The sequence below is a fragment of the Gossypium arboreum genome, chromosome 4, assembly GCF_025698485.1.
Source record: "Gossypium arboreum isolate Shixiya-1 chromosome 4, ASM2569848v2, whole genome shotgun sequence".
NCBI classification, from domain to species: domain Eukaryota; kingdom Viridiplantae; phylum Streptophyta; class Magnoliopsida; order Malvales; family Malvaceae; genus Gossypium; species Gossypium arboreum.
The window spans coordinates 119,655,920-119,682,264 of NC_069073.1; the positions used below are offsets into that span (position 1 = coordinate 119,655,920).

Here is a 26,345-nt window from a genome sequence, read left to right on the forward strand (position 1 = left end):
ATGGGAATTCAACAATGGAGGTGGAGGTCCCCCACCCAAAACACACCCCTATTGGGAAAAGACAAGCTGTAACAATCCCATGATATATGCATAATGACTAAAACAAACAGACTTGCTATATATGCAATACTTTCATATTAACTTTGATTAAATTAGAGTTAAATTTGAAATGTAACTTTGTTTACACTAAACCTTTATGCCAAAAGGGTAATTTCAATTGGACCAATATGTTACTTCATGCAATTGGATTTGTCTTTAGGTTAAGTTGGGTGAGCTATTGTCCAAAATCTTTGTAGGGATCAAGTGAATAAAGGATGGACAGTAGTAGTGGAACCTGCAAGGGAATATCTAAATTCTAAAAAGAGAAGCTGCATGCAGGATGACTGCACTTTCGTCGGGACTTTTAAAGAACTAAGGAAACACATGAGATTGGATCATCCATGTGCTCAACCACGAGAAGTGGACCCTACTCTCGAACAAAAATGGAGGAGGCTTGATGAAATTGATTTCAAACTGAACCCTCTCTTTTTCCCCTCAAAGCAGTGCATTACTGCATTTCCCAGTTTCTCCCTGTTAATATCGCTTAGCCCCTGTCTTTTTCATCTTACCTATTTTTAGTATTCATAAAGTAACATTCATTTCAAAATTTACATCCATTACAAAACCCGAGTTTCTTATTTCTTAACCTGAAACCCCTCCTCTTTCCTCCTACTCTGTTTCAAGTATCAGTGTAGAGCCATTATTGATTTCTTGTTTTAGATCTAAATTCCTCATGCATACCTTATATAGTTAAATGGGTTTTCTTCCCTGTAAACACCTTTTTTTTATAAAGTTTTTATTATATGCTAAAAAAATAATAAATTGTAAAAATTAAAATTAATAATAAATTTAAAAAATTTAAAAAAAATCATAACAACTTTAACTGGACCAATTAGCTTGAAATCGACAACGTTACCAATCCAAGGAAAGTCATTAGATATGTTGACTTAAGAACGAGACAGTTGATTCGATTTTTTATTTTTTAATAATTTTATTAAACTAAAATCTCATTATCCAACTATTAACATATGTCAGAATGAAATATTCTAATCAAGGTTTTTAGAATTGGATTGGTCGTTGGACTAATTACGACACCGATTTGCCAATTTGTCTGATTCAATTAAATAAAGAATTAAAAAAAAAAGGCTCAATCGTCCGGTTCCCAGGTCAACCAGTCTAATATCTTTCCCCGCACTGATATCCTTGCCGATTTTTTTAATAATTTCTTATAATTTTTAATAATTTCTATAAATTTATATCAATATTAATAGTTTTAATTTTTTTTATAATTTTCATGATTTTTATAGAATTTTAATACGTTATTTATAAAAAAATTAGAATTTATTAGATTTCTTATATTCTTAATATTTTTATAACGTTTATAATATTTTATAATATTTATAAATTTATATCAATTTTCATTTTTAATATTTTTAATATTAATAATTTTTATATTTTTGATAATTTTTCTAATTCTTATAATTTGATATAAATTTTTTATGATTTTAATATATTTATAGAAAAATATTAGACTAAACTAGAAGCTATCATGTGTCACTATTTGGTTTGTCAACCAATTTATTTTAACGGTCAATGTGGTTAATGACGAAAACTGTTAACAAAAGGCTGATTATTTTAGTTAGCAACATAAACTTAATTTCTAGTTTATAATAAATTTTATATTATTAATAACTAGTGACAAAATCTAGTTTGAATGAAATGTTTTCTACAACTTTATTCAGGGATAAATTTCAAAACTACATATGGATTTTGATTTAATGTACAATTTTATATATAAATTTTGATTTTGTACTTTTATACATGAAATATTAATACAATTCAATTTTGAAAAATTACTAACATAGTTACTGATATAGCACTATTTGAAGTATACATAGTGTAATACAAATAATTATATATATTTAATATTAAAATAAATTGGTATATTTATTCCTTTAAATGTATTCAATTGAATAAAATTAAAGTTTCATGTATATATATGAACCACAACTAAAGTTCTATATGCATAGTTGCATCAAATCAAAATTCATATATCAAATTGCACATTATATCAAAGTTCGAGATTTTTCTAATTTATTCATTTAGTAATATAATTATTGTAAGATCGTTGAGTGGAAATCGTTTCTTATTTGAATATTGGTTAAGAAAAAAAATGTGTGAGCTACTTTCAAAATCCGTTGTAGTCCAGGTGGTTAGGATACTCGGCTCTCACCCGAGAGACCTGGGTTCAAGTCCCGGCAACGGAATTTACTTTTTTTTATTTTTTTTAAACTTTGGGCAGTTTTTGACTTTTTGAGCCCTTTGGGCTTTATCTGCTCTGTTTGTAGATGTATGTATCCATTTGTTTACTGCCATTTTTCATTTAAAAGAAACAGAAACAATGGCAGATATTCCCAAATTTACTATATTTTGATGCCTTCCATTAGAAGAAAATATTATCTTTCCCTATAAAGGAAAAGTGTGTATAAGGAAAGACCAAAGTGATTAACAAGTTACAAAAGGATGCCATCTTTTTTCTATTATAAATCAAAAGAGTTTGACTTTTAGACTTTGGAAATTTCTACCTTATTGCTCTCCTCTTATATTATCTTCTTCATAAAATTTTATGTTTCAGGGATGACACAGACTTGAAACCTAAAGGATATGAACATTATTTTCTCTACTTACGATGGCATGATATTGCAACATTGTATATTTGGTCACGGGGAAAGGATCGTATAAAACAGTGATGTCACACCATCTGTATTCCCTTTTCAATAGTTTAATGCCACATCAACATTTTCATTTGAACGTGTCATTAAACTATTGGAAAGGAATAATATCACTGTTTCATACCGTCCTTCTCGACGATGATTGTATCAAATCTTTCAATTAACTGAATTCAACATGATGTACAGTCCTATTGGATAATTCTTGGAAGTCTGTTGGATATTGTTAAATGCTTTAAAATACTATATCAGATTCAATAAAATCAGAATGACAATTAATCATGATTAAATCCCAATATAAGGACTTGTGAGTATGATGATATAGGGTTTCAACAAGTTTCAACAGTTCGATTTTATTAAATTTGTTTCAATTTTGGTTTGGTTAAATTTTTGTAATATAAAATAAATATTTATATATAAATTAGTGAAGAACAATTCAAAATTCTATATTTAAAAAAATGTGTTTTCCTAAAAAAAATTAACTGAATTGATAGAATTTGATTCGGTTGAATTTCAAAAAATTATACTATTATAAGGTAACTATAGATTTTATCCAAAATCAATCTAAACCAAACTCTTATCACCCATTAATAGATAAAAGTACCATGGAGATCTCGAAGTTAGATAACCTTTTGCCCCATTTATTAAAAAAGGGGTAATTTAGTTTTTGTATGTTAAATTAAGAGTAAATTGGTCCTTTTTCTGTTAAAAAATTCATCAATTTCTATTGTTATAAAAACTAACGTGGCTAACGGAATAAACAAACATCTACACATTGCGTGCCACGTCTACCTAATATTGACATACTGGGCCAATTTTTAATAGTGGAAATGGAAAAAAAATTTAATAAAAGGACCAGTTTGCGTTTTGATCTAATGTACAGAGAATAATTTGATTATTTTTTAATAAAAAGAGCAAAATACAATCTGACTATTAATATAAGATCTTTTATAGTATTTTTACCCCAAATAGTACTATATATCAACATTGTAGAGGCTATCCTTACGGGGTTATTAAGTGGTAATGATGATGCAAAATATAGATGCCTGGCAAACTCCATGTGAATAAGAACCCTAAATTAGTGGTGGAAAGTGCTTCGGCGACGGTTTTCATTTTGGGTAAGTCCCCCCATGTTCTCATCTTCGTTCTTTTCTTCACTAAAACTCCGTCTCCCACAGAAAAAAATAGAAGAGTTTTATTATACGATTTGAAAGCTCTATGACAGTGCAGTCATCCTGCATGCAGCTTCTCTTTTTAGAATTTAGATATTCCCTTGCAGGTTCCACTACTACTGTCCATCCTTTATTCACTTGATCCCTACAAAGATTTTGGACAATAGCTCACCCAACTTAACCTAAAGACAAATCCAATTGCATGAAGTAACATATTGGTCCAATTGAAATTACCCTTTTGGCATAAAGGTTTAGGGTAAAAAAAGTTACATTTCAAATTTAACTCTAATTTACTCAAAGTTAATATGAAAGTATAGCATATATAGCAAGTCTGTTTGTTTTAGTCAATAATGCATATATCATGGGATTGTTACAGCTTGTCTTTTCCCAATAGGGGGTGTGTTTTAGGGTTTTGGGTGGGGGACCTCCACCTCCATTGTTGAATTCCCACTTCTAGAAAGGCATAGTTTTGTACCAATTGTAAAAGGAATTTCTATTTATGCTAAAATTCAGGCTGCTTGACAGATATGAGACCAGAGGAGTGCTTTAAGACTCACACCACAACACCACCCCCTTTTTGTCTTTCTTTCTTACATTTTCACAATAAAGGGTTGCTTTTTGGTATTGAATTACTCATTATGCCAATCCTCCTACTCTATTATTTTTATTTTGTAATTAGATTTTAAATAACTATTGTAATTAGAGAGTCCTATAAAATTGAGTGTAACTAGAACACCCAAATTACTTGCGGCTCCAATTGGTAAAGTTGGATTAAATATAAAACATTAAGGACAACAAGTATAAATAGTAATAAACTCCAACAAAATGCAATAACATCCCTTGTTAAAATAATTTCAAAATACATACATATTTAACCTATCAAAATAGAATATGTCTCTCTTTCGCGTCACGAAAGTTATCTATATGTTAATCTACATGAAATGTTTTTTCACATACAAAGAGAATATTAATCACTGAATCCGTAAATTTTTCTAAAACAAAGTTTCTCTTTAAAATAATTTCTAAAACTACCCAGAACTTCCCTAAACCATAAATAAAAAGATAATGCGTTTTATCGCATTTAAATCTACGTTGAATTAAAATTTTAATTGGGGGAGCCCTTAGTAATTTGCTATTATGCACTTCACAAACTAAACTTATTTAGAAAATTAGATTTCATATAATTACAATAAATATTTCCTTGTTTTTTTGCATACATTTCAAAAAATTTATGATTATAATTACTATGTTTTGACCAAAATGTTCTATTAGTCCCTGTATTTTTATATATTTGAGTACAATCATTAATACAGTTAATATTTTCATCAAAATTTATCAGATTTTCCTTAAGAGTTCACAAAAGTTATTGAAAAATACAAAAATTGCTAAAAGCAAAATTAAAATCAGATTAGGTCTAATCTATTTGTATCAAATATAGGTGCAAATTTGTAGTTTTATGAGAAAAGATTGGGGGCATTTAGAAAACTTAAAAAATAAAAACAAAATTATAGCAAAGCTTATAGAGAATAAATTCCTTGTTCATACACCCTAGCTTCGCCAAAAGAGCTGCAGATTTACGAGAGCAAAGCAAATAGGTAATAAACTCAGAGACTCATCATCATCATCTTCTTCTTTTTTTATCCAATAATCCCTTCCTCTTTTTATGAACTACAAACCATAACAACAAAACTTGTTATTTTCAGTTTCAGAAGCTTTTTACTTTCCATTTTATCTTATATTATAGCAACCCATTTTTGAAAACTTCTTTATTAAGCTCAGCTGCTTCATTTTTGAAACTTTTTTTGTGTCTGTGTGTGGTTTAATGTTTTTTTTTTTTTTTTTTTGTTTCCCAGTTTCCTTAACTAGGTAGAGATTATAAAGGCAAAGAAAAGAGATAATTATGGGACGTGGAAAGATACCGATCAAGAGGATTGAGAACCAGACGACTAGGCAAGTTACGTTTTCGAAGCGATAAGCGCTGGGTTATTGAAGAAGACCCATGAGTTGTCTGTGCTTTGAGATGCTCAGATTGGGCTCATCATCTTCTCCACTACCGGCAAGATGTGCCAGTATTGCACTGAGGGTTACAGGTCTTTTTCATTATTTCCTCTTCTCTTTTCATTTTCATGAATCCATGATTATCTTGGTTGAAAGCCTGCATGGGAGTTTGATTTTTTGACTGACCAAGATCATGTTTTGTAAAAATGAAGAACATGAACTAGCTGGGGTTTCAATTTCAAGGCTACTTTTTCAAGCTAAAGTTAAGTTTTTTTTTTGGTTGTTAAGTTCTATTTTCATGACCTGCAGATCTCTTTAGCTTCTGCATTAATTTGACTGGTTACAGTCTTTGTTATCATCAATTTGAATTCAAAAAGCTTTCAATTGCATGGATATCCCTATTGATTTGAGCTGATCCGATCAAGGGTGTTGTGTTATTTGATTTAGACATTAATGAATGTTAAATAATGTAAAATTTAAGGGAAATTGGTGGGTTAAAAAAAAGTATTCTTTGTTATAATCATAAGGGTTTCATTTTCTTCCATTTCATTATTACTGTTTTTGTCCATTTTTTTTTTAAATTTCAATATATCCTTAATAGAGATTAAATAAACTTTGACCAAATATGAGAGTTTATAAGCATCTTAATTTTGCACTCTTTCAATCATAGATATAGCACTACAGATTTTTAATCGGCTTAATTTTCCATGCTTATCTTTCTCGGAAAATATAAGAATGGAATTTTACTGAGAAACAAACACTTTCTAAAGCCTTTTTAATAAAAATTAAAAATCATCTGAGCAAATTTTCTTGCTAGGACTGTCTTAGATGACAAAATTTTCCATTTTTTCTTTGTTTAATGGCTAAATGTTATGTGACAGAATGGAGCAAATCATAGAAAGGTGTCAGAAGGTCACTGGAACTTGCATTCCTGAGCATGACAATCGGGTAAGATCACTCGCATTTCCTTCTTCAATCTGCCTCGGCATGAAGGTATTTCGTGAATATTTTCATATATGTATAGGAACATTTGTACAATGAATTGGCAGTGTTGAGGAAAGAAACTCGTCGCCTTCAGCTACGCATGCGACGCTACACTGGTGAAGACATGAGTTCTTATACCATTCGAAGAGCTCGATCAACTTGAACACGAACTCGAACGCTCTGTCATCAAGGTCCGAGAGCTAAAGGTACATGCTCATCATCGTCTTCTTAATGCATTTTGAACTAAATATGTAAATGTCTGTGGGTTAAATTCGTTAAACAATACTAATTTGACACCATGTGCAAAATCTAGTTTGAATGGAATGTTTTCTACAACTTTATTCAGAGATAAATTTCAAAATTATGTATGGATTTTGATTTAATGTATAATTTTATATATAAATTTTGATTGTGTACTTTACACATAAAATATTAATACAATTCAATTTTGAAAATTACTAACATAGTTATTGATATAGCACTATTTTAAGTATACATAGTGTAATACAAATAACTATATATATTTAATATAAAAATAAATTAATATATTTATTCCTTTAAATGTATTCAATTAAATAAAATTAAAGTTTCATATGTGAAATACAAATAATCTTAGTGAAATTCGATAATTAAAAAATTGTGGAAAAAATTAAAATCAAATTACAAATGAAATGTTACATAAAATAATTTATATTTAAATAAAATAAAAATTTATTTAAATTTAATAAGAAATATATAAAAGAAAATTCATTGAACTTTTTAAAGCTGATTTGTTTCTTCTCATAAGTGCGTTTCCCCATACACTGTTTCGTTTAGAAATTCTCAAAGAACTCCATATTTCTCAAATTTAGTACAAATATGACGCCATATTTCTCATTAATTTTCTTTTTTTTCCTTATATAAATACCTTCACATGCTCTAAGCATTAACCCAAAGCTCACCAAAAAAAAAAAAAAAAACAACTCAGCTTTCTTTTTTTATTTTCAAGCAAAAATGGAAGCAAGACAGCCACATAATGCAACGGCAAGGACACATTAAGGCGTAAACAGCGAACTCCACACGTCACCCTGGCATTCGCCGGTACCATACTTGTTCGGCGGGTTAGCTGCCATGTTGGGTCTTAGAGCGTTTGCGCTTCTCGTCCTTGCATGTTCTTATCGGGAACCATTGGGTTACAACGAGAACGACGGTGAAGGGGGAACGGAGAGAGACATAGAAGCCGGAGAAGGTAAAGGTTACTTTCTTACCCCATTATAAATTTATAACTAAATAATACAATACATTAACTATTTTTTTTCTTAAGTTCTATTCTTGCATATGGGTTTTTTTTTCCTTTTCTGATTCAAGCTAAAGTTAAGACCGGAAGTGTCCTTTTTTGACACGCTTCAAGGCGTGTCCGGTACGTATCCGGCCGTGTCGGCGGCGTGTCCGTGTCGGACACCAGTACGACACTGGTACGAGGGGATTTTCCCCGTGTCGGTGCTTCCTAGATTGCAAAGGTATTTTACAGAGGATCATTGGTTCAAAACTTGTACCTGCAAAGCTTGGTGCATATATCTGCAACATTTGTTGCAGCCATTGTCAACCTTGCTCCAGCCTTTACTTTTATTTTGGCCATTTGTTTCAAGTACACTTCTTAACCCTTGGTTGATTTTGATTTTTTGTGTCCGTTGGATACTTCAATGGGTGTGGTATTGGTTCCTGGTGTTTATGTTGGATTTTATCTCTAGTTTTTGTTTTGACTCAGTTGAGAGTTCTAGTTTTTACATGTATTGAAACAAAGTTAATTATGATAACAAGATGGAGAAACTGGCAATAAGAACAAATGCAGGGAAAGCCAAAGTGTGTGGGACATTAATAGGAATAGGTGGAGCAACGGTATTCACATTTTACAAAGGTATAGACATAAACATCTGGTCAACAAATGTAAACCTTTTAAAGCATCATCATCATCAACAAGGAGGTCCTTGACCTTCATATCATGGCACTGGTCACTTCATTATCGGTGTTTTTTTCAGTCTTTTGAGTTGCGTTTCTTTCTCTTTTGTTGTTGATCAATCAGGTAAAACCGGAGTTCTTTTCCTGTTCCTATTCCATCAATTTCATTCTACTTACATGGTCTTTTTTTGTACTTAACTTTTGAACTTTGTTAGGCTAAAATGAGCGCGGGTTCCCTTACTTGTATTTAAGCACTGCTTTGATGTGTTTGATGGGATCAATACAAGGAGCTTTGTATGCAGTTTGTACTGTGAGGGATTGGAATCAATGGAAGCTTGGGTGGAATGTTAGGCTTTTAGCTGTTGCTTTTGTGGTATGTTAATGGCTACATGTTGGATTTTTCTTTTTTTTTTTTTTTGGGGATTTAACATGTTGACATTGTTTTTTTGGTTATGTTGCAGGGAATTATGGGATCTGCTTTGTTCGTGTTCTTGGTATCATGGGCTGTTAGGTTGAAGGGACCATTGTATGCAGCTATATTCAATCCATTGGGGCTTGTGCTTCTTGCTATTGTGGGATCCTTGTTACTCGATGAAAAGCTGCATTTAGGAAGGTATATTATGTGTCATATTTGCTTTACTATTTTATTATATTTTTATAGCACTAACATAATAATTATATTATGGATATAGATACAATGGTGGCAAAATGAGACCGAATCTCAAAAGATAAAATTTTAAACTTAAAAAGATTTAATATACTAAATTTGAAAGAAAAAAATCAAGCTTATAACAATTTGAATATGGAAAAGAAAACTGCAGATTAGAATTTGAAAAACTCAATTCTATCTTGAGATAGACTCGAATTTGAATTAAACCCAAAACAATTCAAACTTGAAAATATGACTTAAAAAATGTGAAGGTATTATTGAATATATAGATTAGAACTTAAAACTCAAATAGAGAATCCTGAACTTAAAAAATTGAAATAAAAAAAAACTCTTAAAATTGACTCAAATCCGAGTTGAATTCAAAGAAATTCAAACCTGAAAATTTAAACTAAAAAAGAGTTGAATTTAGATATATCTTAAGATTGACTTGAATTCCAGCTAAACTCAAAGACAGTTTGAACTTGAAAAGAACTGAACAAATGCAGGATGGAGTTTGTATTGAAACAAAGTTAATTATGATAACAGGATGGAGAAACTGGCAATAAGAACAAATGCAGGGAAAGCCAAAGTGTGTGGGACATTAATAGGAATAGGTGGAGCAACGGTATTCACATTTTACAAAGGTGAAGAACAAGAGCGTGAAGGAACTGAAACTCCATTCATCCATGTTCACGTCGTATTCCCAAGCTGTACTTAAAGCGTTCTTGTTCTCATCATGACCACCCGCCACAATAATGCGCCCTTCAAACCCCCCAGGTGCAAAGAACGATCGAGTTTCCGGCATCTGCTTCCCTTGTTTCCACTGCTGAGTTGTGAAGTCGTATATGAAGACGTCCCGCACTGGGTCATAACTTGTGGTCACCACTAGCTTTCCTTCATGCTCTTGTTCTTCATCAACTGTTGGTACTGGTACTAACTGTGTTTTTTGCTTCATCTCTGTGGCTTTGCCCCATAACACCACATGTACTACACATACTATCATTAATCCCCCTATGATACTGTTGATTTCCCAGGAAAAAAGAGAAAGAATTAGAAACTAAAACGCCATTTGCAGCTAAGTTATTCGAGTTTGGATGTGAGTGTTGTGTAGGTATAAAGATAGCAATTTGATTCGGGTTTAGATCATGTAATTTTGGGATTTAGTTGTTTTAAATTTAGGTGTTTTCTGGTTTGAATGTTCTTATAGTTGAGAGTTTGAGTGTTAGTGTTGGGAAAGTATAGAGGTAGAATTTGATTCGGGTTTAGATCAATTAATTTTGGGTTTTAATTATTTCAAGTTTGAGAGTGTTTTTGGGTTTCAGTTTTTTATAGTTCAAAGTTTGAGTGTGAGTGTCGAATGTAGATATAAATATAACAATTTGATTCAGGTTTAGATCATGTAATTTTGGGTTTTAGTTGTTTCATGTTTTTTGAGGTTTTCGAGTTAGAGTTTTTTAAGTTCAAAGTTTGGGTGTGACTGATATGTAAACTTAATTCGGGTTTAGATCATGTAATTTTAGGATCTAATTGTTTAGGTTCGGGTGTTTTCAGATTTAAGATTTTTTGATGGTTCAATTCTTTTCAAGTTCAAACTGTCTTGAGTTTAGTTGGAGTTCAAGTCAATCTTAAGATATATCTAAATTCAACCCTTTTTTAGTTTAAATTTTCAGGTTTGAATTTCTTTGAATTCAACTCGGATTTGAGTCAATTTTAGGGGTTTTTTTTATTTTGACTTTTTAAGTTTAGGGTTTTCTCTTTGGGTTTTAAGTTCTAATCGATATGTTCAATAATTCTTTCACATTTTTTCAATCATATTTTCAAGTTTGAATTGTTTTGGGTTTAATTCAAATTCGAGTCAATCTCAAGACAGAATTGAGTTTTCCAAGTTCTAATCTAGAGTTTTCTTTTCCGTATTCAAATTGTTATAAGATTGATTTTTTTTCTTTCAAATTTAGTATATTAAATCTTTTCAAGTTCAAAGTTTTTATCTTTTGAGATTCGGTCTCATTTTGCCACAATTGCATCTATATCCATATTATAATTATTATGTTAGTGCTATAAGAATATAATAAAATAGTAAAGCAAATATGACCTAATATACCTTCTTAAATGCACCTTTTCATCGAGTAACAAAGATCCCACAATAGCAACAAGCCCCAATGGATTGAATATAGCTGCATACAATGGTCCCTTCAACCTAACAGCCCATGATACCAAGAACACGAACAAAGCAGATCCCATAATTCCCTGCAACATAACCAAAAAAACAATGTTAACATGTTCAACTTTCCCCCAAAAGAAAACCCAACATGTAACCATTAACATACCACAAAAGCAACAGCTAAAAGCCTAACATTCCTCCCAAGCTTCCATTGATTCCAATCCCTCACAGTACAAATTGCATACAAAGCTCCTTGTATTGATCCCATCAAACACATCAAAGCAGTGCTTGAATACAAGTAAGGGAACCCCACGCTCATTTTAGCCTAACAAAGTTCAAAAGTTAAGTACAAAAAAAGACCATGTAAGTAGAGTGAAATTGATGGAATAAGAAAAGGAAAAGAATCCAAGTTTTACCTGATTGATCAACCACAAAGAGAAAGAAACGCAACTCAAAAGACTGAAAAAAGCATCGATAGTGAAGTGACCAGTGCCGTGATATGAAGGTCCAGGACCTACTTGATGATGATTCTTTAAAAGGTTTACATTTGTTGACCAGACTAGATGTTTATGTCTATACCTTTGTAAAATGTGAATACTATTGCTCCACCTATTCCTATTAATGTCCCACACACTTTGGCTTTCCCTGCATTTGTTCTTATCGCCAGTTTCTCCATCATGTTATCATAATCAACTTTATTTCAATACATGTAAAAAATGGCAAAAATTTAGAGACAATTCGAATTGGGTTCCACGTTTATATTCGATTTTATCTCTGGGTTTTGTGATTCTATTAAAAGTTCGAGGAGATAACGACGGTCCACAAAATTTCACTCACCAACGCTCTTAGTGGGTGAGGGTGCTCCTCCTGCCTGTCAACTCCTCGAGCTCTTAGCACAGTCACTAAATCCACTAGAACTCTCAACAAAGTCAAAACAAAAACTAGAGATAAAATCCAACATAAACACCAAGAACCAAATAACACACCCAATGAAGTATCCAACGGACACAAAAAATAAAAATCAACCAAGGGTTAAGAAGTGTACTTGAAACAAATGGCCAAAATAAAAGTAAAGGTTGGAGCAAGGTTGACTATGGCTGCAACAAATGTTGCAAATTTATGCACCAAGCTTTGCAGGTACAAGTTTTGAACCAGTGATCCTCTATAAAATACCTTTACAATTAGCTGAAAACAAATAGATTTTTGTATATATACATATAAACACATATAAATTTAAGTTAAAAATACCCAAATAATCCACAAAGAAACGCTTGAAGCAGTACTTTTCTATTAATTTTCTTGAAGCTCTTCCTGTAAAAAACAAAACACAAAAAAAAAATGATAAAAGAAGAACTGAAACCAAAAAAGATTAAGCTTTAACCTTTCAAAAATAAGAGCAAGCGGAACCATGATAACAGTGGTGAACATGAATCTATAAACCACAATGTAACACCCCTTACTTGTATTCAATGCTAGAATAGGGTACGAGGCATTACCAGACTTATTCACAAGCATACATTAATTTTCACTCAAATTTAAAACTTTCCAGAAACTTACATATTGTCACTATTATGAGCCTTCGAGACTCAAAACATGTATTGGAAATAGTTTAAGACTAAACCGAGAATTTCTAAATCTTTTTAAAAAACTTAGAAAAATTTTCATGCAAAAGGGGTCACACGCCCATGTGGTATGGCCGTATAGCCCACATCTAGGGCGTGTACCTCTTTGACTTGCAACCATGAAGAAACTTGAGTCACACGGCATGAGCACACACCCGTGTGGTAATTAAAATTTCACATTTTAGGTCCAAACTTTACACGGCTGTGTCACACGGCCCTGCTGGAGCCCATGTGTGTCACACGGCCAAGCCACACGCCCGTGTGCTAGGCTGTGTGTCTAAACCTGGACATTCTGTTTCTCATTTTAAAGATGCAGGGGACACACGGCCTTATCACATTCCCATAGACACACGCCTGTGTGTCTGCTCGTGCGGACAAGAACAGGCCATTTAAAACCACTTTTCTCACCCTCATACTATCTTCCTGTACAAAATCACATTTATATACTAATTAAGTCCACCAAACAACCATTTCAAGCCAAAATATGTATATTTCATTATCTAACACAACCATCAGATTCAATTTACTTTGGATACTTAATCATTCATTCTATTACATTATCATTTCAACCCCTATACATGCTATATAAATCAAAAAGTTGTTTAACAAAATCTATAGGAGTAAATATGGATAGTGTGATCCTCGATGTAGATCCAATCCTCCGAATGTATATACGCCAAACTACAAGAACAATAAACATACACAAGTAAGCTTATAGAAGCTCAGTAAGCTCATAGGCATAGAAAATAAATCTTACCGAACATTTTACAATAATCATATAATATACAATTTCACAAATTCTTCCTGTCAATCAGAAAATCAGTGATAAATTCACTTGATTGAATTTAATGTCACTTAATAACCAATTTTAATCTCTTGGGCCCATTTATCATTTACCTTTCTTAATCAAATTAGGGAACGATTATAGAATTGAGTACTTCGTTTTCACAATGCCATAGTAAAACTACGATCTTGCACGTAGTCACATATCACACACCAAAACCATAGCCCAGCCATAGTCTTACACAGATCACATACCACACTGATGCCATATCCCAGATATGGTTTTACACAGAAGTACATATTGCACCGATGCCATATCCCAGATATGGTCTTATACGGAGGCATATAATCACATCATACCGATGTCATAGCCCAGCTATGGTCTTATAGGAAGCACGTAATCACATATTTCCATGATTTGACCATGGTCTTTTCCGTTAATTCATCTTAGCCACAGAACGAAAGTACTCAAATCATTCGTTCCACTTAATTTGTACTTTTACTCAAAAATTATTTCACAATTATCACAGTTTAATGACATTCATATGCAATAATAAATATAACATTCATGAAATTTTCATATCAAAACATTAAATTTAGCTACATGAACTTACCTGGGCTAATTTGCAAAAGTCGTAGAAATTCAGGGATTATTCTGGTAATTTATCCTTTCCACGATTCACTTCGAGTTCTTGATCTGTAATTATAATATCATTCAATTATTACTATTTATCACAATTTTACTCTATTTCATACTTTATACCCTTTAATTTTGAAATTACACTTTTACCCTAAACTTTTCAATTTTTACAATTTAGTCCCTACTCAATTTATTCATCAATAGAACTATTTATTCTCAAATAATACTTTATCTAGTCATTATAAACTACTTCACAGCATTTGACATTAAAAATTTCAACACAAAACCCTAATTTCAATAACTTTCATAATTAGGTCCTAAAAATCAATTTATATTTAATTATCTCCATAAAATCATCACAAAATAGAATTAAAGCTTCAATTCCATGCTAAATCATCATAAACATCCAGCATTTATTCATGACAACCTTATAAATCATTCATAAAATCAAAAACTAATGAATTAGATAATATGACCTAGTTGTAAAGGTCTTAAAATCACAAAAATTACAAGAAAGAATTAAGAATTGAGCTTACATGTAGTAAAATATGAGAAACCAGCTTAAGAAAACCCTTTAATGGTGTTTTTGGCTGAAGAGGATGAAGAAAAATGAAGAGAATTCTAGATATTCTAATTTAATCCAATTTTTAACTATTCAATTTCAACTTAATTACTATTTTGCCCTTAGTTCACACTATTTTTCAGCTGTACCTAACAATCCAGCCCACTTTATTTTGGGCCAAATTGCTCTTTATGTCCCTCTTATTTATTATTTAAGCCATTTAATCACTTCCCATAGTTTTACATCTTATTCAATTTTGTCCTTTTTATTCAATTATACTACCGAAATCTTAAAATTTCCTAACAAAACTTTAATATTATCTTATTAACGCTCCATAAATATTCATAAAAATATTTATGGCTCGACTTATGAATTCGAGGTCTCTGTACGTTGTTATTGACTCATTTGACCTAATAATTTCTTTTAATTCCCAAAAGTTCACCAATTTGAAAATACTTCTAAAATCACAACTAACTTTTACGTATTAATTTCTAAATTACTAATCTCATATGTCGGATTTAGTGATTTTGAATCACTGTTCCGACACCACTGAAATTTGGGCCATTACACACAATAACCCTTAAACTCATCCCATCATTAGCAGCCAACTTATACAATACGTTAATACTAGCAAATATGATCCGTACCAATACCATTAACAATGGCGGCTTTATACAATGAAAAATATTTGCAATTCGACCCATTTTATGTATAAAACCTCAACAAGGTTGTAATGGAATAAGATTATTATTAAAAATAATTTAATAAAATAATAAATAATTTAACCATATTTTAATATAATTATTATTAAATATAATTTTTAATAATATGAATTAAAAATCATAATATATAATCTACTTTATTAATTTTAAACGCAATACATATTTAATGTGCTAAAATATCATCAATGAAATAAATAATTTAATTATTCTACTAGGTTGAAAAGCTCTTTTAATTATTAGTCATTTTGGTTTTTTTTAAAAATTTCTTCATTGATACTAGCCCAAGCCATGTTTGAAGATACTTGTACAACTAAAAAAAGCCATGTCTTAAATGTATTTTTAGGAAAAGAAAAAGAAAACGACTATTTTTATTAATTACTTTTTCTCATAAAAGCTGATGCGGTCGTTGAGAGCACCAAAAATATCCTATTCCCTGTAAAATAATGAAAAAGAAATAGTAAAGGGGAAGTAGGGTCGAATCCTCAGGGACCGGATTATACGAATGCTTGTCTCTCGAAATCCTGGGTAGAATCGTGCCCAAGAAAACCTGCGTTCCTGGAAAAAAATAAAAAATAGAATTTAAGAATTGATTTTGGAAGCGAAAATAAAATAAAAACAGAATTTAAAGTTTATTGAAATTATGATTACGAAAATAATAAAAATAATAAAGAGAGTTTTAAGAGAAAAGAAATTCTTATGGGAAAGTTCCAGCCTCCGGTTGTCTCATTCCGCCTTGAGCTCAATCCTTGGCTTTTGGATGATCCTTCTCGACTCAAGTAAGCCAGTTATAGTGGAAGAGGACGCCTACGACCACCAGCTCCAAAGATTAGAGTTACGATTTTTAGGGAACCTGACTCTAGCCAGTAATCTATGCTAGATCAACGCTTCTCAATGGCGAATCCCAGGCCATTTTGTCTCTTTGGCTCGCCAACCTCTGACGCAGTAAGTTAACGAACCAACTATGCAGTCCTTCCAAAACATACAAAACGACCGCCTTTGCATATGCTGAAAAGCTTACTTCTTAAGGGTCATAGACGAAAGCGTCAGCCCGTAGTGCGGAGAAACGATGAATACTTGGCGAGAAGGCTAAGTACGGATTCTAGGCCTCAAGAACCCTTTTTGGGGAAATATTGACAACTTTTAGCTAGAAGGGTTTTTTAGTGGCTCATGATAATGGAGGGAAAGCAAATAAATAAAAATATGGAAAAAGAAATTTTATTGAAAAGAAATATGAAAGAACAAAAGACTTTTGGGGGAGAGTGTTTACAGAAAAAGATGCCCCCAAATAGAGTCACTTCACCCTATATTTATAGTGCTAGGGAGATAATCTAATTGAACTTAAATTCTAAAAAGATAAATACATTTAATTAAAGATAAACAAAGATAATTAAAATAAAATCCTAAATTTGAATAATCCTAATAATTATCTTAATATTATTTATCCTAATAGAATAAAATAAAATAGAGTCTTCCAAAATAAAATCTCTTCTATTTGCTTTTAAGTTCTTGTGCCTTCCATGTTTGCACTTTTGGCACCATATTTGTCCCTCGTTGCATATTGGCCCATTTAATCTCCAAATTGACGCTTTTTCCCTTGAATTTACTTTTCGCCTCCAATTTAGTCCCTAAAAGATAAAAAGACATAAATAGCTCAAATTAGTAGGCTCAAGCTCAAAATAAACACATGATTAATATATAAAAACACGTCATTTTAGAGTATTATCAAAAGCTATTTAAAATTTCATTTTTTTACTGCGCTTCTTGTTATTTCTTTTATTTGAATTTGATTTTAGTTTAATTCTATATTTTAATTTCATATTCAAAAGTATGCCAATCATATTTGATAGCCCCTATCTAATAATATTCATTTTCAATCATTTTTGTGTTTGAACTCAGTTTGTTCCTTTGTTTGAATAACGTTTTTATTTGAACAAGGGAAACTAAAAAGCATGAAGTATCCCATAGTAGAAGTATATAATAACATTTGTTTGAATAACATTTTTTTTTACTATAGTTGTAAGACTAAAAGTATATAATAGGCTACCAGACTACAAAAGAAGCTACCCATTTAATGAATCCAAACTACATTACTAGGAAGAAAAATCCCACCAACTCAACCTGCTTGCCTGCCTGTCCTTCCTACCTTTTACTTTGCTACTCGACAGTCTTATTTCAAGGTTCAATCATGAACAGAGGCTGTAAAGACGACAAAAAAGAACGTCCAAGCAACGAAAAACTAAAACAAAAAGGAAAAAAACAATCAAATTTACTTCAAATACACAATTCAATACCCATCCATCCATCCATATACATTATTTGGAATCAAGGTAGCAAAGAATACTCACCGTATCAACGCTGATTGCTTTGCCATCTTCTACAAGGATCTCGACTATGGTTCTTGATTGATCAGCCTATTGATTTTTCATCTACAGTTAGCCACATAAGAGATAGTTTGACAATTTCAATAAACTATGGATGCAACAAAAAAGCATATTGATTAAGGGCTGTTGTAACAACCAAATTTTTCAGTGGTGTCGGAAACAGTGATTCAGGATCACTAAATTCGACGAGTAAGTTTAGAAATTTTAACAAATAATAATTATAGGCCAAGCGCGAACTTAAAAGAATTATTTTTAATTAGTGAATTTTGCGATTTTAAAAGAATTGATCAAGTAAATTGGGTTGAAAACGAGGTTTCGAGACCTCGGATTCATAAACCGAGCCATAAATATTTTTATAAATATTTATTGAGTGTTATTAAGCTATTATTAAAGTTTCGTTAGAAAATTTTAACGTTTGGTTAGTCAATTAATTAAAAAGGACTAAATTGAAAATAGTGTGAAATTTATTAAATTGTGATTAAATAGTTTAAGTGATTAAAAATGAGGGATTTAAAAGGGAATTGGACCCAAATTGTATGGGCTGGACGGTTGGGCAAGAAAATCAGCAAAAAAGACAAGGAGAAACAAGGGCAAAATGGAAAAATTTGCAAATTAAACATATAAAACAAGACAAATTTGAAAAATCTAGAGATATCATCATTTTTATTCAGAAAAAATGCCATGGGAAGTCTGAAAGCTGCTGGTTTTTCATACTTTGACATCTGTGAGTTCAATTCTTACCCTTTTCTTTGAGATTTTTATGTTTTTGTGACTTTTACAATTAGGTCCAAGTGTTTAACTCATTAGTTTTTGATTTTATGAACAAAATTAAAAGCTATCAATGATGAGTGTTGGCTTTTTATGACGAAATAAAATGAATTTGAAGCTTTGATTTTGTTGTTTGATGATTTTATCAAGTAATTTCAATAGAAATTGATTTTAGGACCTAATTGTGAAAAAGTTGTGAATTAAGGTTTAGTGTTAAAATTATGATTTTAAAAGGTTGTGTAATAGTTTAGAATGATGGAATAAAATGTTAATTGAGAGAAATTAGCTTAATAGATGGACTAATTGAGCAAGGACTGAATTGTATGACCTGTGAAATTTAGAGGAAAAATGGTAATAAACATCTTGAACTAAAATAGTTTTGGACAGAAGCAGTAGGTTGACTTTGAAAAATCACCATAAATTGTAAAAATCGAATTAGAGAATGAATAATATATGAAATTAAAGCTTATTGAGTCTAGTTTCTCATAAAAGAAACAATGTAAGCAATTGAATTGAAAATTATGAGATATTATGAATTTTGTGAGACAAGGTTAGAATGAATTCGGGTTCCCCTGTTTTGACTTTGGAAAATCACCAAAAATTGGATAAAATTAATTATAGGCTCAAATTTATATGCTTAGAATCCCTAATGAGTATATTTTCAATAGAAATCAATAGGAATATTATCCGAGTTCTGTACTGTGATATAATTAATTTTTAGTGAAGAGAGGTCAGAACCGTCAGATAGTGAAATAGGGGAAACTTAAATGAATAAATGTACCAATTAGATAAACCAAAAATTTTGAAAATTTTATGGTGGAATGATATGTGAGTCTAGTTTTAGGGAAAATTTACAGATCTTAATTTGGAGCTCTGTAGCTCGAATTTTAAATAATTGAGTGATTATGACTCGTGTGAACAGCTAGATGTGAGTATTAATGAGTAAATTGTGAAATTGTACTTACAAGAATGTTATATACATTAAGGATGTGGAATGGAGAAGAGGAGGAGGAAAACAAATGATATATGTTTATAAGAAAATAGTATGAGAATGATACATATCATGACATGTATATATATGACTAGTTTCAATATGATGCTTGTTGGGTATGAAGTTGGATTGAAATGTCTAAGACAAGTATTTTATTCCGTGCATCTGAAATATGGTATTTTATAAAGATATGATCTAGCTTTAAATATGAATGCTTGATGATTAAGCTGAAAATATTTGGTAAGATGATAATCATGGTATAAAAGTATAAGTGGTACCATAATAGACATGGTAAAATGAGTATGAGTGACACATGTATGATGACATACAAATGCTATGTTTTTAGTTTAATTGAGAATGTTTAATCATTAAATGAATACCATGTTATATGCTTTTGATTTTGTATAAGTGTGTAAGAGATTAAGGTTGACCAAGGCTTGGAAAATAGCTTAGATATTGACCACACAGGCAGAGACACGGCCGTGTGTCTCAGCCGTATATGGAACACGACTTTAGGACACGGGTGTGCCATGTGGCCATGTGCCCCTAAATTGATGATGATGTCATAAACAAAAAGCTCCACGGACAAGGGTCACGAGTATGTCCCAAGCCACACGGGCGTGTGGAATCCACACGGCCTAATTACACGGGCGTGTGGGTACTGTTCACAAGTAAATTTTTTTTTTAAAAATTAAGCGAAAAATTTTATGAGAAATCAGTTGAGCTCCAACTTGATTTTAACCTTCATGTTGGGTTTCGAGGGCTCAAATAAAAGTCGTTATATATATATATGATCTCAGAAAGTGAATAGTAATGTTTCGATTAATCTGTAAATGTTCTGTATGTACTGGTAACACTCTGTAACCCTGTTTCGGCGATGGATACGGGTTAGGGGTGTTACATTTAATGGTATCAGAGCTATGGTTTAATCGGTTCTCGGACCAAACGTAGTATATGTGAAGTCTAAAAACACATATCATTAAAATATGTGATAGTGTGATATCTCTTGACTCTATTGAAATTTGTTTTACTTATAGAAAGAGATGTTTTACAACCAAGCTAATTCTGATAATGCTAAAAGCAATACTCAAGTATACGAGTAGAAAGTTGATTATGATGAATCGGTATAAAAAAAAAACATGAATAAATGTTTTATAATACATGTCGATGATGAATCTTATGTTATATGTATTATTAAAAGCAATTTATATTACTACATGAAAATATTATCGATGACTAAATTACAAAATATATAAATGTAATATATGAAGTACATGATAAGGATTATTAGAGAATTATGAATGAATAGTGAATTTTGAAATATATTACATGTATTGAAGATACGTAAGATATAAGTATATGAATTATTGGTACAAGGATTAAATTGTAAAGCATGTAAAAATATTATGCGAAAGGTGTAAAAGTGATATGCATGTATGAAATAATTTGCCCAAGTAGACAAGATTAGAACTACTAGGATGTTAAGGGACCTCAGCATGCTCTCTGATTATTAGCACGCCAGTGCTATCTGATTATTAGCACGCCAGTGCTCTCTGAATATTAGCACGCCAGTGCTATCTGAATATTAGCACGCCAGTGCTCTCTGATTATTAGCACGCCAGTGCTCTCTGATATTTAGCACGTCAATGCTCTCTGATTAGCACATTTGTGCTCTCTGTGTAGCACTTCAGTGCTCTCTGTTTATTAGTGCATAATAATGCACCTCTGTATAAGTCCTGTATATCCGAAATGTTCTATCCAGTCTACTGGGCCTCTGTTAAGTAAAAAGTAAACAATTTTCGTTACAAGGTAAAAGATTATCCCTGAGTCTAATGTTAGTTATGATGAAGTAGAACTCGTAAAAGTACGGATAAATGTTTTATAATACTTGAGAATAATAAATGTTATATGAGAAAATATATGAAAATTAAATTATGAGGCTTTACGATCTATACCCATTTACTAGTACAGTTATATACAATGGAATTCATGAGATTTATATTGATTTCAAAAGTGGGAAGTGAAAAAGTTCAATGGTTGAACAATTGATAATACAGTCGGAACTGAGAATGAGTTAATAGGTAAAGATGGGTTCTGAATAGAGACATCAAATTTTTCTGAAAACTAGCTGGGATATACAGTACCACTGTTAAATAAAGAAGTTATTTATAGGAAAATTGATTTGTTCAAATATGGAATTTACAGAACGATTAACTAAAAATTTCTTACGAATTAATTTCTTGAGTGAACTGAATGATGTGAAATTATTGATGACTATACCAGTCAATGAATTGGTAAATAAATTGCAAAAATATTTGAATATAGCTATTATAAATAGGTATATTACAGTAAAAATTTTTGTTGGGAATTTTATATGGGTGTCTTATATGTACTGATATTTTCAGAAGTATATGCAACTGTTAATGTTTGGATGCTATAATCATTATATGGAAAAGGTTAGATAAATATGCTAACAGACAGAAATTGTCGCAAGTCTGATTGATTCACAAGTGGTATTTACTCTATCTTTCTTTGGTTATCCAAGTCAATATATGTGATAGAATACTTTATACTAAGATTCACATGATATTATCTTTTATTTCTGTTGGTGGAAACTCTGAATGGTGAATGTGCAATGTTATTCTTCTGGACTCTCTTTGAGATGTTATCAATTTTTATATTATTCAATATGGACCATATCTGGGATATGGCATCAGTGTGATATGTGATCTGTGTAAGACCATGGCTAGGCTATTGCTTCAGTGTGTGATATATGACTATGTGTAAGACCATAGTTTTACTATGGCATGGTGAAAACGAAGTACTCAATTCCGAAATTGTTCCCTAAATTGATTAAGAAAAGTAAGTGATAAATGGGCTTAAGAGATTGAAATTGATTAATTGTTGATATTGAGTTGAACTAAGTGAATTCATCGTTTGAAATTGTAGATGGCAGAAAATATTGATAGACTATATAAGTGTATTAATTTGCTTGAAGTGAACTATGTGAAAACGATGATGTTATGTTAATGATGAATGTCAAGTTATATGTGTGTAATTATGAGAGTTAAGTTAGAGGCTTTACGACCTCACCCCCTTACCAGAGTTGTAATTATGACAAAATTTCATGAGAACTATGTTAATAAAGTCATATGTGTAGAATTGGAGAGTATAGTGGTGAAGTGATTAGTAAGGCATACAAAGACGAGAATAGTTTGAAAAGTAAATACAGTTCTGGAAAAAGGTATTAGAATGTTTTAAAGATCATTCGAGATATGCAATGTCATGGTTAGAGAAGAAACTAATTTCGGTAAATTAACTTATTCAGATATGATGCCTAAAAAGTGTACTTACCGGAAAATTCTTTTGAATTGATTTTTGTTAATGAATGAAATATTATGGGATTAGGGATGACAGAATTAGTTAGATGAATATGTGGCTGTTCATTTTCTGATGAAATTTTTATTGTATAAGAATGCTAGTTAACTAAAATGTTTGATGAGAGCAACGCTGGTCTGATTAAATTATGATTGGGACTTCTTCATTTTTCTTTGTTAAACTATTTTGTTATGTTTGAGATAAAAGTAAATGGTGAGATTCATGTGAAGCTATTATTCTGGTTTTACGGGTTGTTACTCTGCATTATATACGTATTGGAAAATCTTGATTATTTTGTGAATGTTGATTACATGATTGGCTTTATTTGCTGATGATTTTATTCCAACCCAGTTAAATGTCAAAGTGGGGTTTTCTTTGTGAAACTGAGAAGCTCAGAAATGTGATAATGGGTGGTAATCTAAATAAGTTTGGAGCGAATTTATTTCTGGTGCTGAATTTCAGGTCGAACATGATTTTTGTTATTATTGTTATCTCGAGATAGAATGTATGTATAGATGAATCTGAAGTTTATATAGAAGTTTTTGCGCAAGGCCCAGTAGTAGTTAGTCTGCTCATCCAAGAAAGATAAGATGTGCAGTTATGTGAGTTAGTTGTGCTAGTGATTGTATGTGTCTAATGATATTTTGGATTCGTATTCAGACATTGATTTGTTAACAGGTACAAGACGAGAAACCAAGTGTATTTAGTACTAATACAGTCAGTGATGAGACGAGTAAGTTATGAGATAGAATTGCCATAGATTTCGTATTGGGATTGTCATTCTCTCTGAAAAATAAGATGTTATTTGATTGTGGTTGATCATTTGACAAAGAAAGATTCTTATGATCATTTCAGTATGTACAAAATTTTCATTGAACAAATCAATTGAGTATAAGTAATTATGAGAGAATAAGTGAGATCTTGATGATATGCTCCGACACTGTATGCTACAGTCTAAAAGTTATTGGGAAGACATGTTTGAGATTAATTCGGTTGTGATTCTAAGAAATTCTGTGGAAGTTTTTCATGAGAGTTGAAAGCAACTTTTTCTGGTAAGATTTTCGGGGACGAAAATCCATAAAGGGGGGAGAGTTGTAACAGCCAAATTTTCAGTGGTATCGGAAACAGTGATTCGAGATCACTAAATCCGATGAGTAAGTTTAGAAATTTTAACAAATAATAATTATAGGCCAAGTGCAAACTTAAAAGAATTATTTTTAATTAGTGAATTTTGCGATTTTAAAAGAATTGATCAAGTAAATTGGGTTGAAAACGAGGTATCGAGACCTCGAATTCATAAACCGAGCCATAAATATTTTTATAAATATTTATTGAGTGTTATTAAGTTAGTATTAAAGTTTCGTTAGAAAATTTTAACGTTTGATTAGTCAATTAATTAAAAAGGACTAAATTGAAAATAGTACGAAATTTATTAAATTATGATTAAATAGTTTAAGTGATTAAAAATGAGGGATTTAAAAGGGAATTGGACCCAAATTGTATGGGCTGGACGGTTGGGCAAGAAAATCAGCAAAAAAGACAAGGAGAAACAAGGGCAAAATGGAAAATTTTGCAAATTAAACATATAAAACAAGACAAATTTGAAAAATCTAGAGATATCATCATTTTTCTTCAGCAAAAATGCCATGGGAAGTCTGAAAGCTGCTGGTTTTTCATACTTTGACATCTGTGAGTTCAATTCTTGCCCTTTTCTTTGAGATTTTTATGTTTTGGTGACTTTTACAATTAGGTCCAAGTGTTTAACTCATTAGTTTTTGATTTTATGAACAAAATTAAAAGCTATAAATGATAAGTGTTGGCTTTTTATAATGAAATAAAATGAATTTGAAGTTTTGATTTTGTTGTTTGATGATTTTATCAAGTAATTTCAGTAGAAATTGATTTTAGGACCTAATTGTGAAAAAGTTGTGAATTAAGGTTTAGTGTTAAAATTCTGATTTTCAAAGGTTGTGTAATAGTTTAGAATGATGGAATAAAATGTTAATTGAGAAAAATTAGCTTAATAGATGGACTAATTGAGCAAGGACTAAATTGTATGACTTGTGAAATTTAGAGGAAAAATAGTAATAAACATCTTGAACTAAAACAGTTTTGGACAGAAGCAGTAGGTTGACTTTGAAAAATCACCATAAATTTTAAAAATCGAATTAGAGAATGAATAATATATTAAATTAAAGCTTATTGAGTCTAGTTTCTCATAGAAGAAACGGTGTAAGCAATTGAATTGAAAATTATGAGATATAATGAATTTTGTGAGACAATGTTAGAATGAATTCGGGTTCTCCTGTTTTGACTTTGGAAAATCACCAAAAATTGGAGAAAATTAATTAGAGGCTCAAATTTATATGCTTAGAATCCATAATGAGTCTATTTTCAATAGAAATCAACAGGAATATTATCCTAGTTCAGTACTGGGATATAATTAATTTTTAGTGAAGAGAGGTCAGAACCGTCAGATAGTGAAACAGGGGAAACTTAAATGATATATGAGTCTAGTTTCAGGAAAAATTTACGGATCTTAATTTGGAGCTCTGTAGCTCGAATTTTAAATAATTGAGTGATTATGACTCGTGTGAACAGCTTGATGTGAGCATTAATGAGTAAATTGTGAAATTGTACTTACAAGAATGTTATATACATTAAGGATGTGGAATGGAGAGGAGGAGGAGGAAAACAAATGATATATGTTTATAAGAAAATAGTATGAGAATGATACATATCATGACATGTATATATATGACTAGTTTCAATATGATGCTTGTTGGGTATGAAGTTGGATTGAAATGTCTAAGGCAAGTATTTTATTC

General features: G+C 31.1%; 1 protein-coding gene and 1 non-coding gene across 6 annotated transcripts; both read left to right on the forward strand.

The window, feature by feature from the left end:
* Window positions 1–2,233: 2,233 nt before the first annotated feature.
* Window positions 2,234–2,306, forward strand: TRNAE-CUC (transfer RNA glutamic acid (anticodon CUC)). The gene has a single exon. It is a non-coding gene; the product is annotated as a tRNA-Glu (tRNA).
* Window positions 2,307–5,334: 3,028 nt separating this feature from the next.
* LOC108460219 (WAT1-related protein At1g68170-like) lies at window positions 5,335–10,572 on the forward strand. Of its 5 annotated transcripts, none has more exons than XR_008281330.1 (8): window positions 5,335–5,535; window positions 5,794–6,030; window positions 6,151–6,200; window positions 6,820–6,886; window positions 6,963–7,128; window positions 7,911–9,233; window positions 9,322–9,473; window positions 10,056–10,572. XR_008281330.1 is itself a non-coding variant. In XM_017759631.2 (8 exons), exons 6-8 carry the CDS (start codon window positions 9,123–9,125, stop codon window positions 10,225–10,227), a joined length of 435 nt encoding a protein of 144 aa, XP_017615120.1. In that variant the 5' UTR covers window positions 5,348–5,535; window positions 5,794–6,030; window positions 6,820–6,886; window positions 6,963–7,128; window positions 7,911–8,150; window positions 9,076–9,122; the 3' UTR covers window positions 10,228–10,572. The 5 variants fall into 5 exon arrangements, 3 of the variants coding, with proteins under 3 accessions (XP_017615120.1, XP_052882557.1, XP_017615121.1); XR_008281331.1 differs by having other exon boundaries at window positions 6,988–7,128; XM_017759631.2 differs by lacking the exon at window positions 6,151–6,200 and having other exon boundaries at window positions 5,348–5,535; window positions 7,911–8,150; window positions 9,076–9,233.
* Window positions 10,573–26,345: the final 15,773 nt, after the last annotated feature.

Bases quoted from the DNA above. Each gene is read 5' to 3' on its own strand.
- LOC108460219 (XM_017759631.2), top strand. From the start codon at position 9,123: ATGTGTTTGATGGGATCAATACAAGGAGCTTTGTATGCAGTTTGTACT. The intron at 9,234-9,321 runs GTATGTTAATGG...GTTATGTTGCAG, and splicing joins TTTTAGCTGTTGCTTTTGTG to GGAATTATGGGATCTGCTTT. The intron at 9,474-10,055 runs GTATATTATGTG...TTATGATAACAG, and splicing joins GAAAAGCTGCATTTAGGAAG to GATGGAGAAACTGGCAATAA.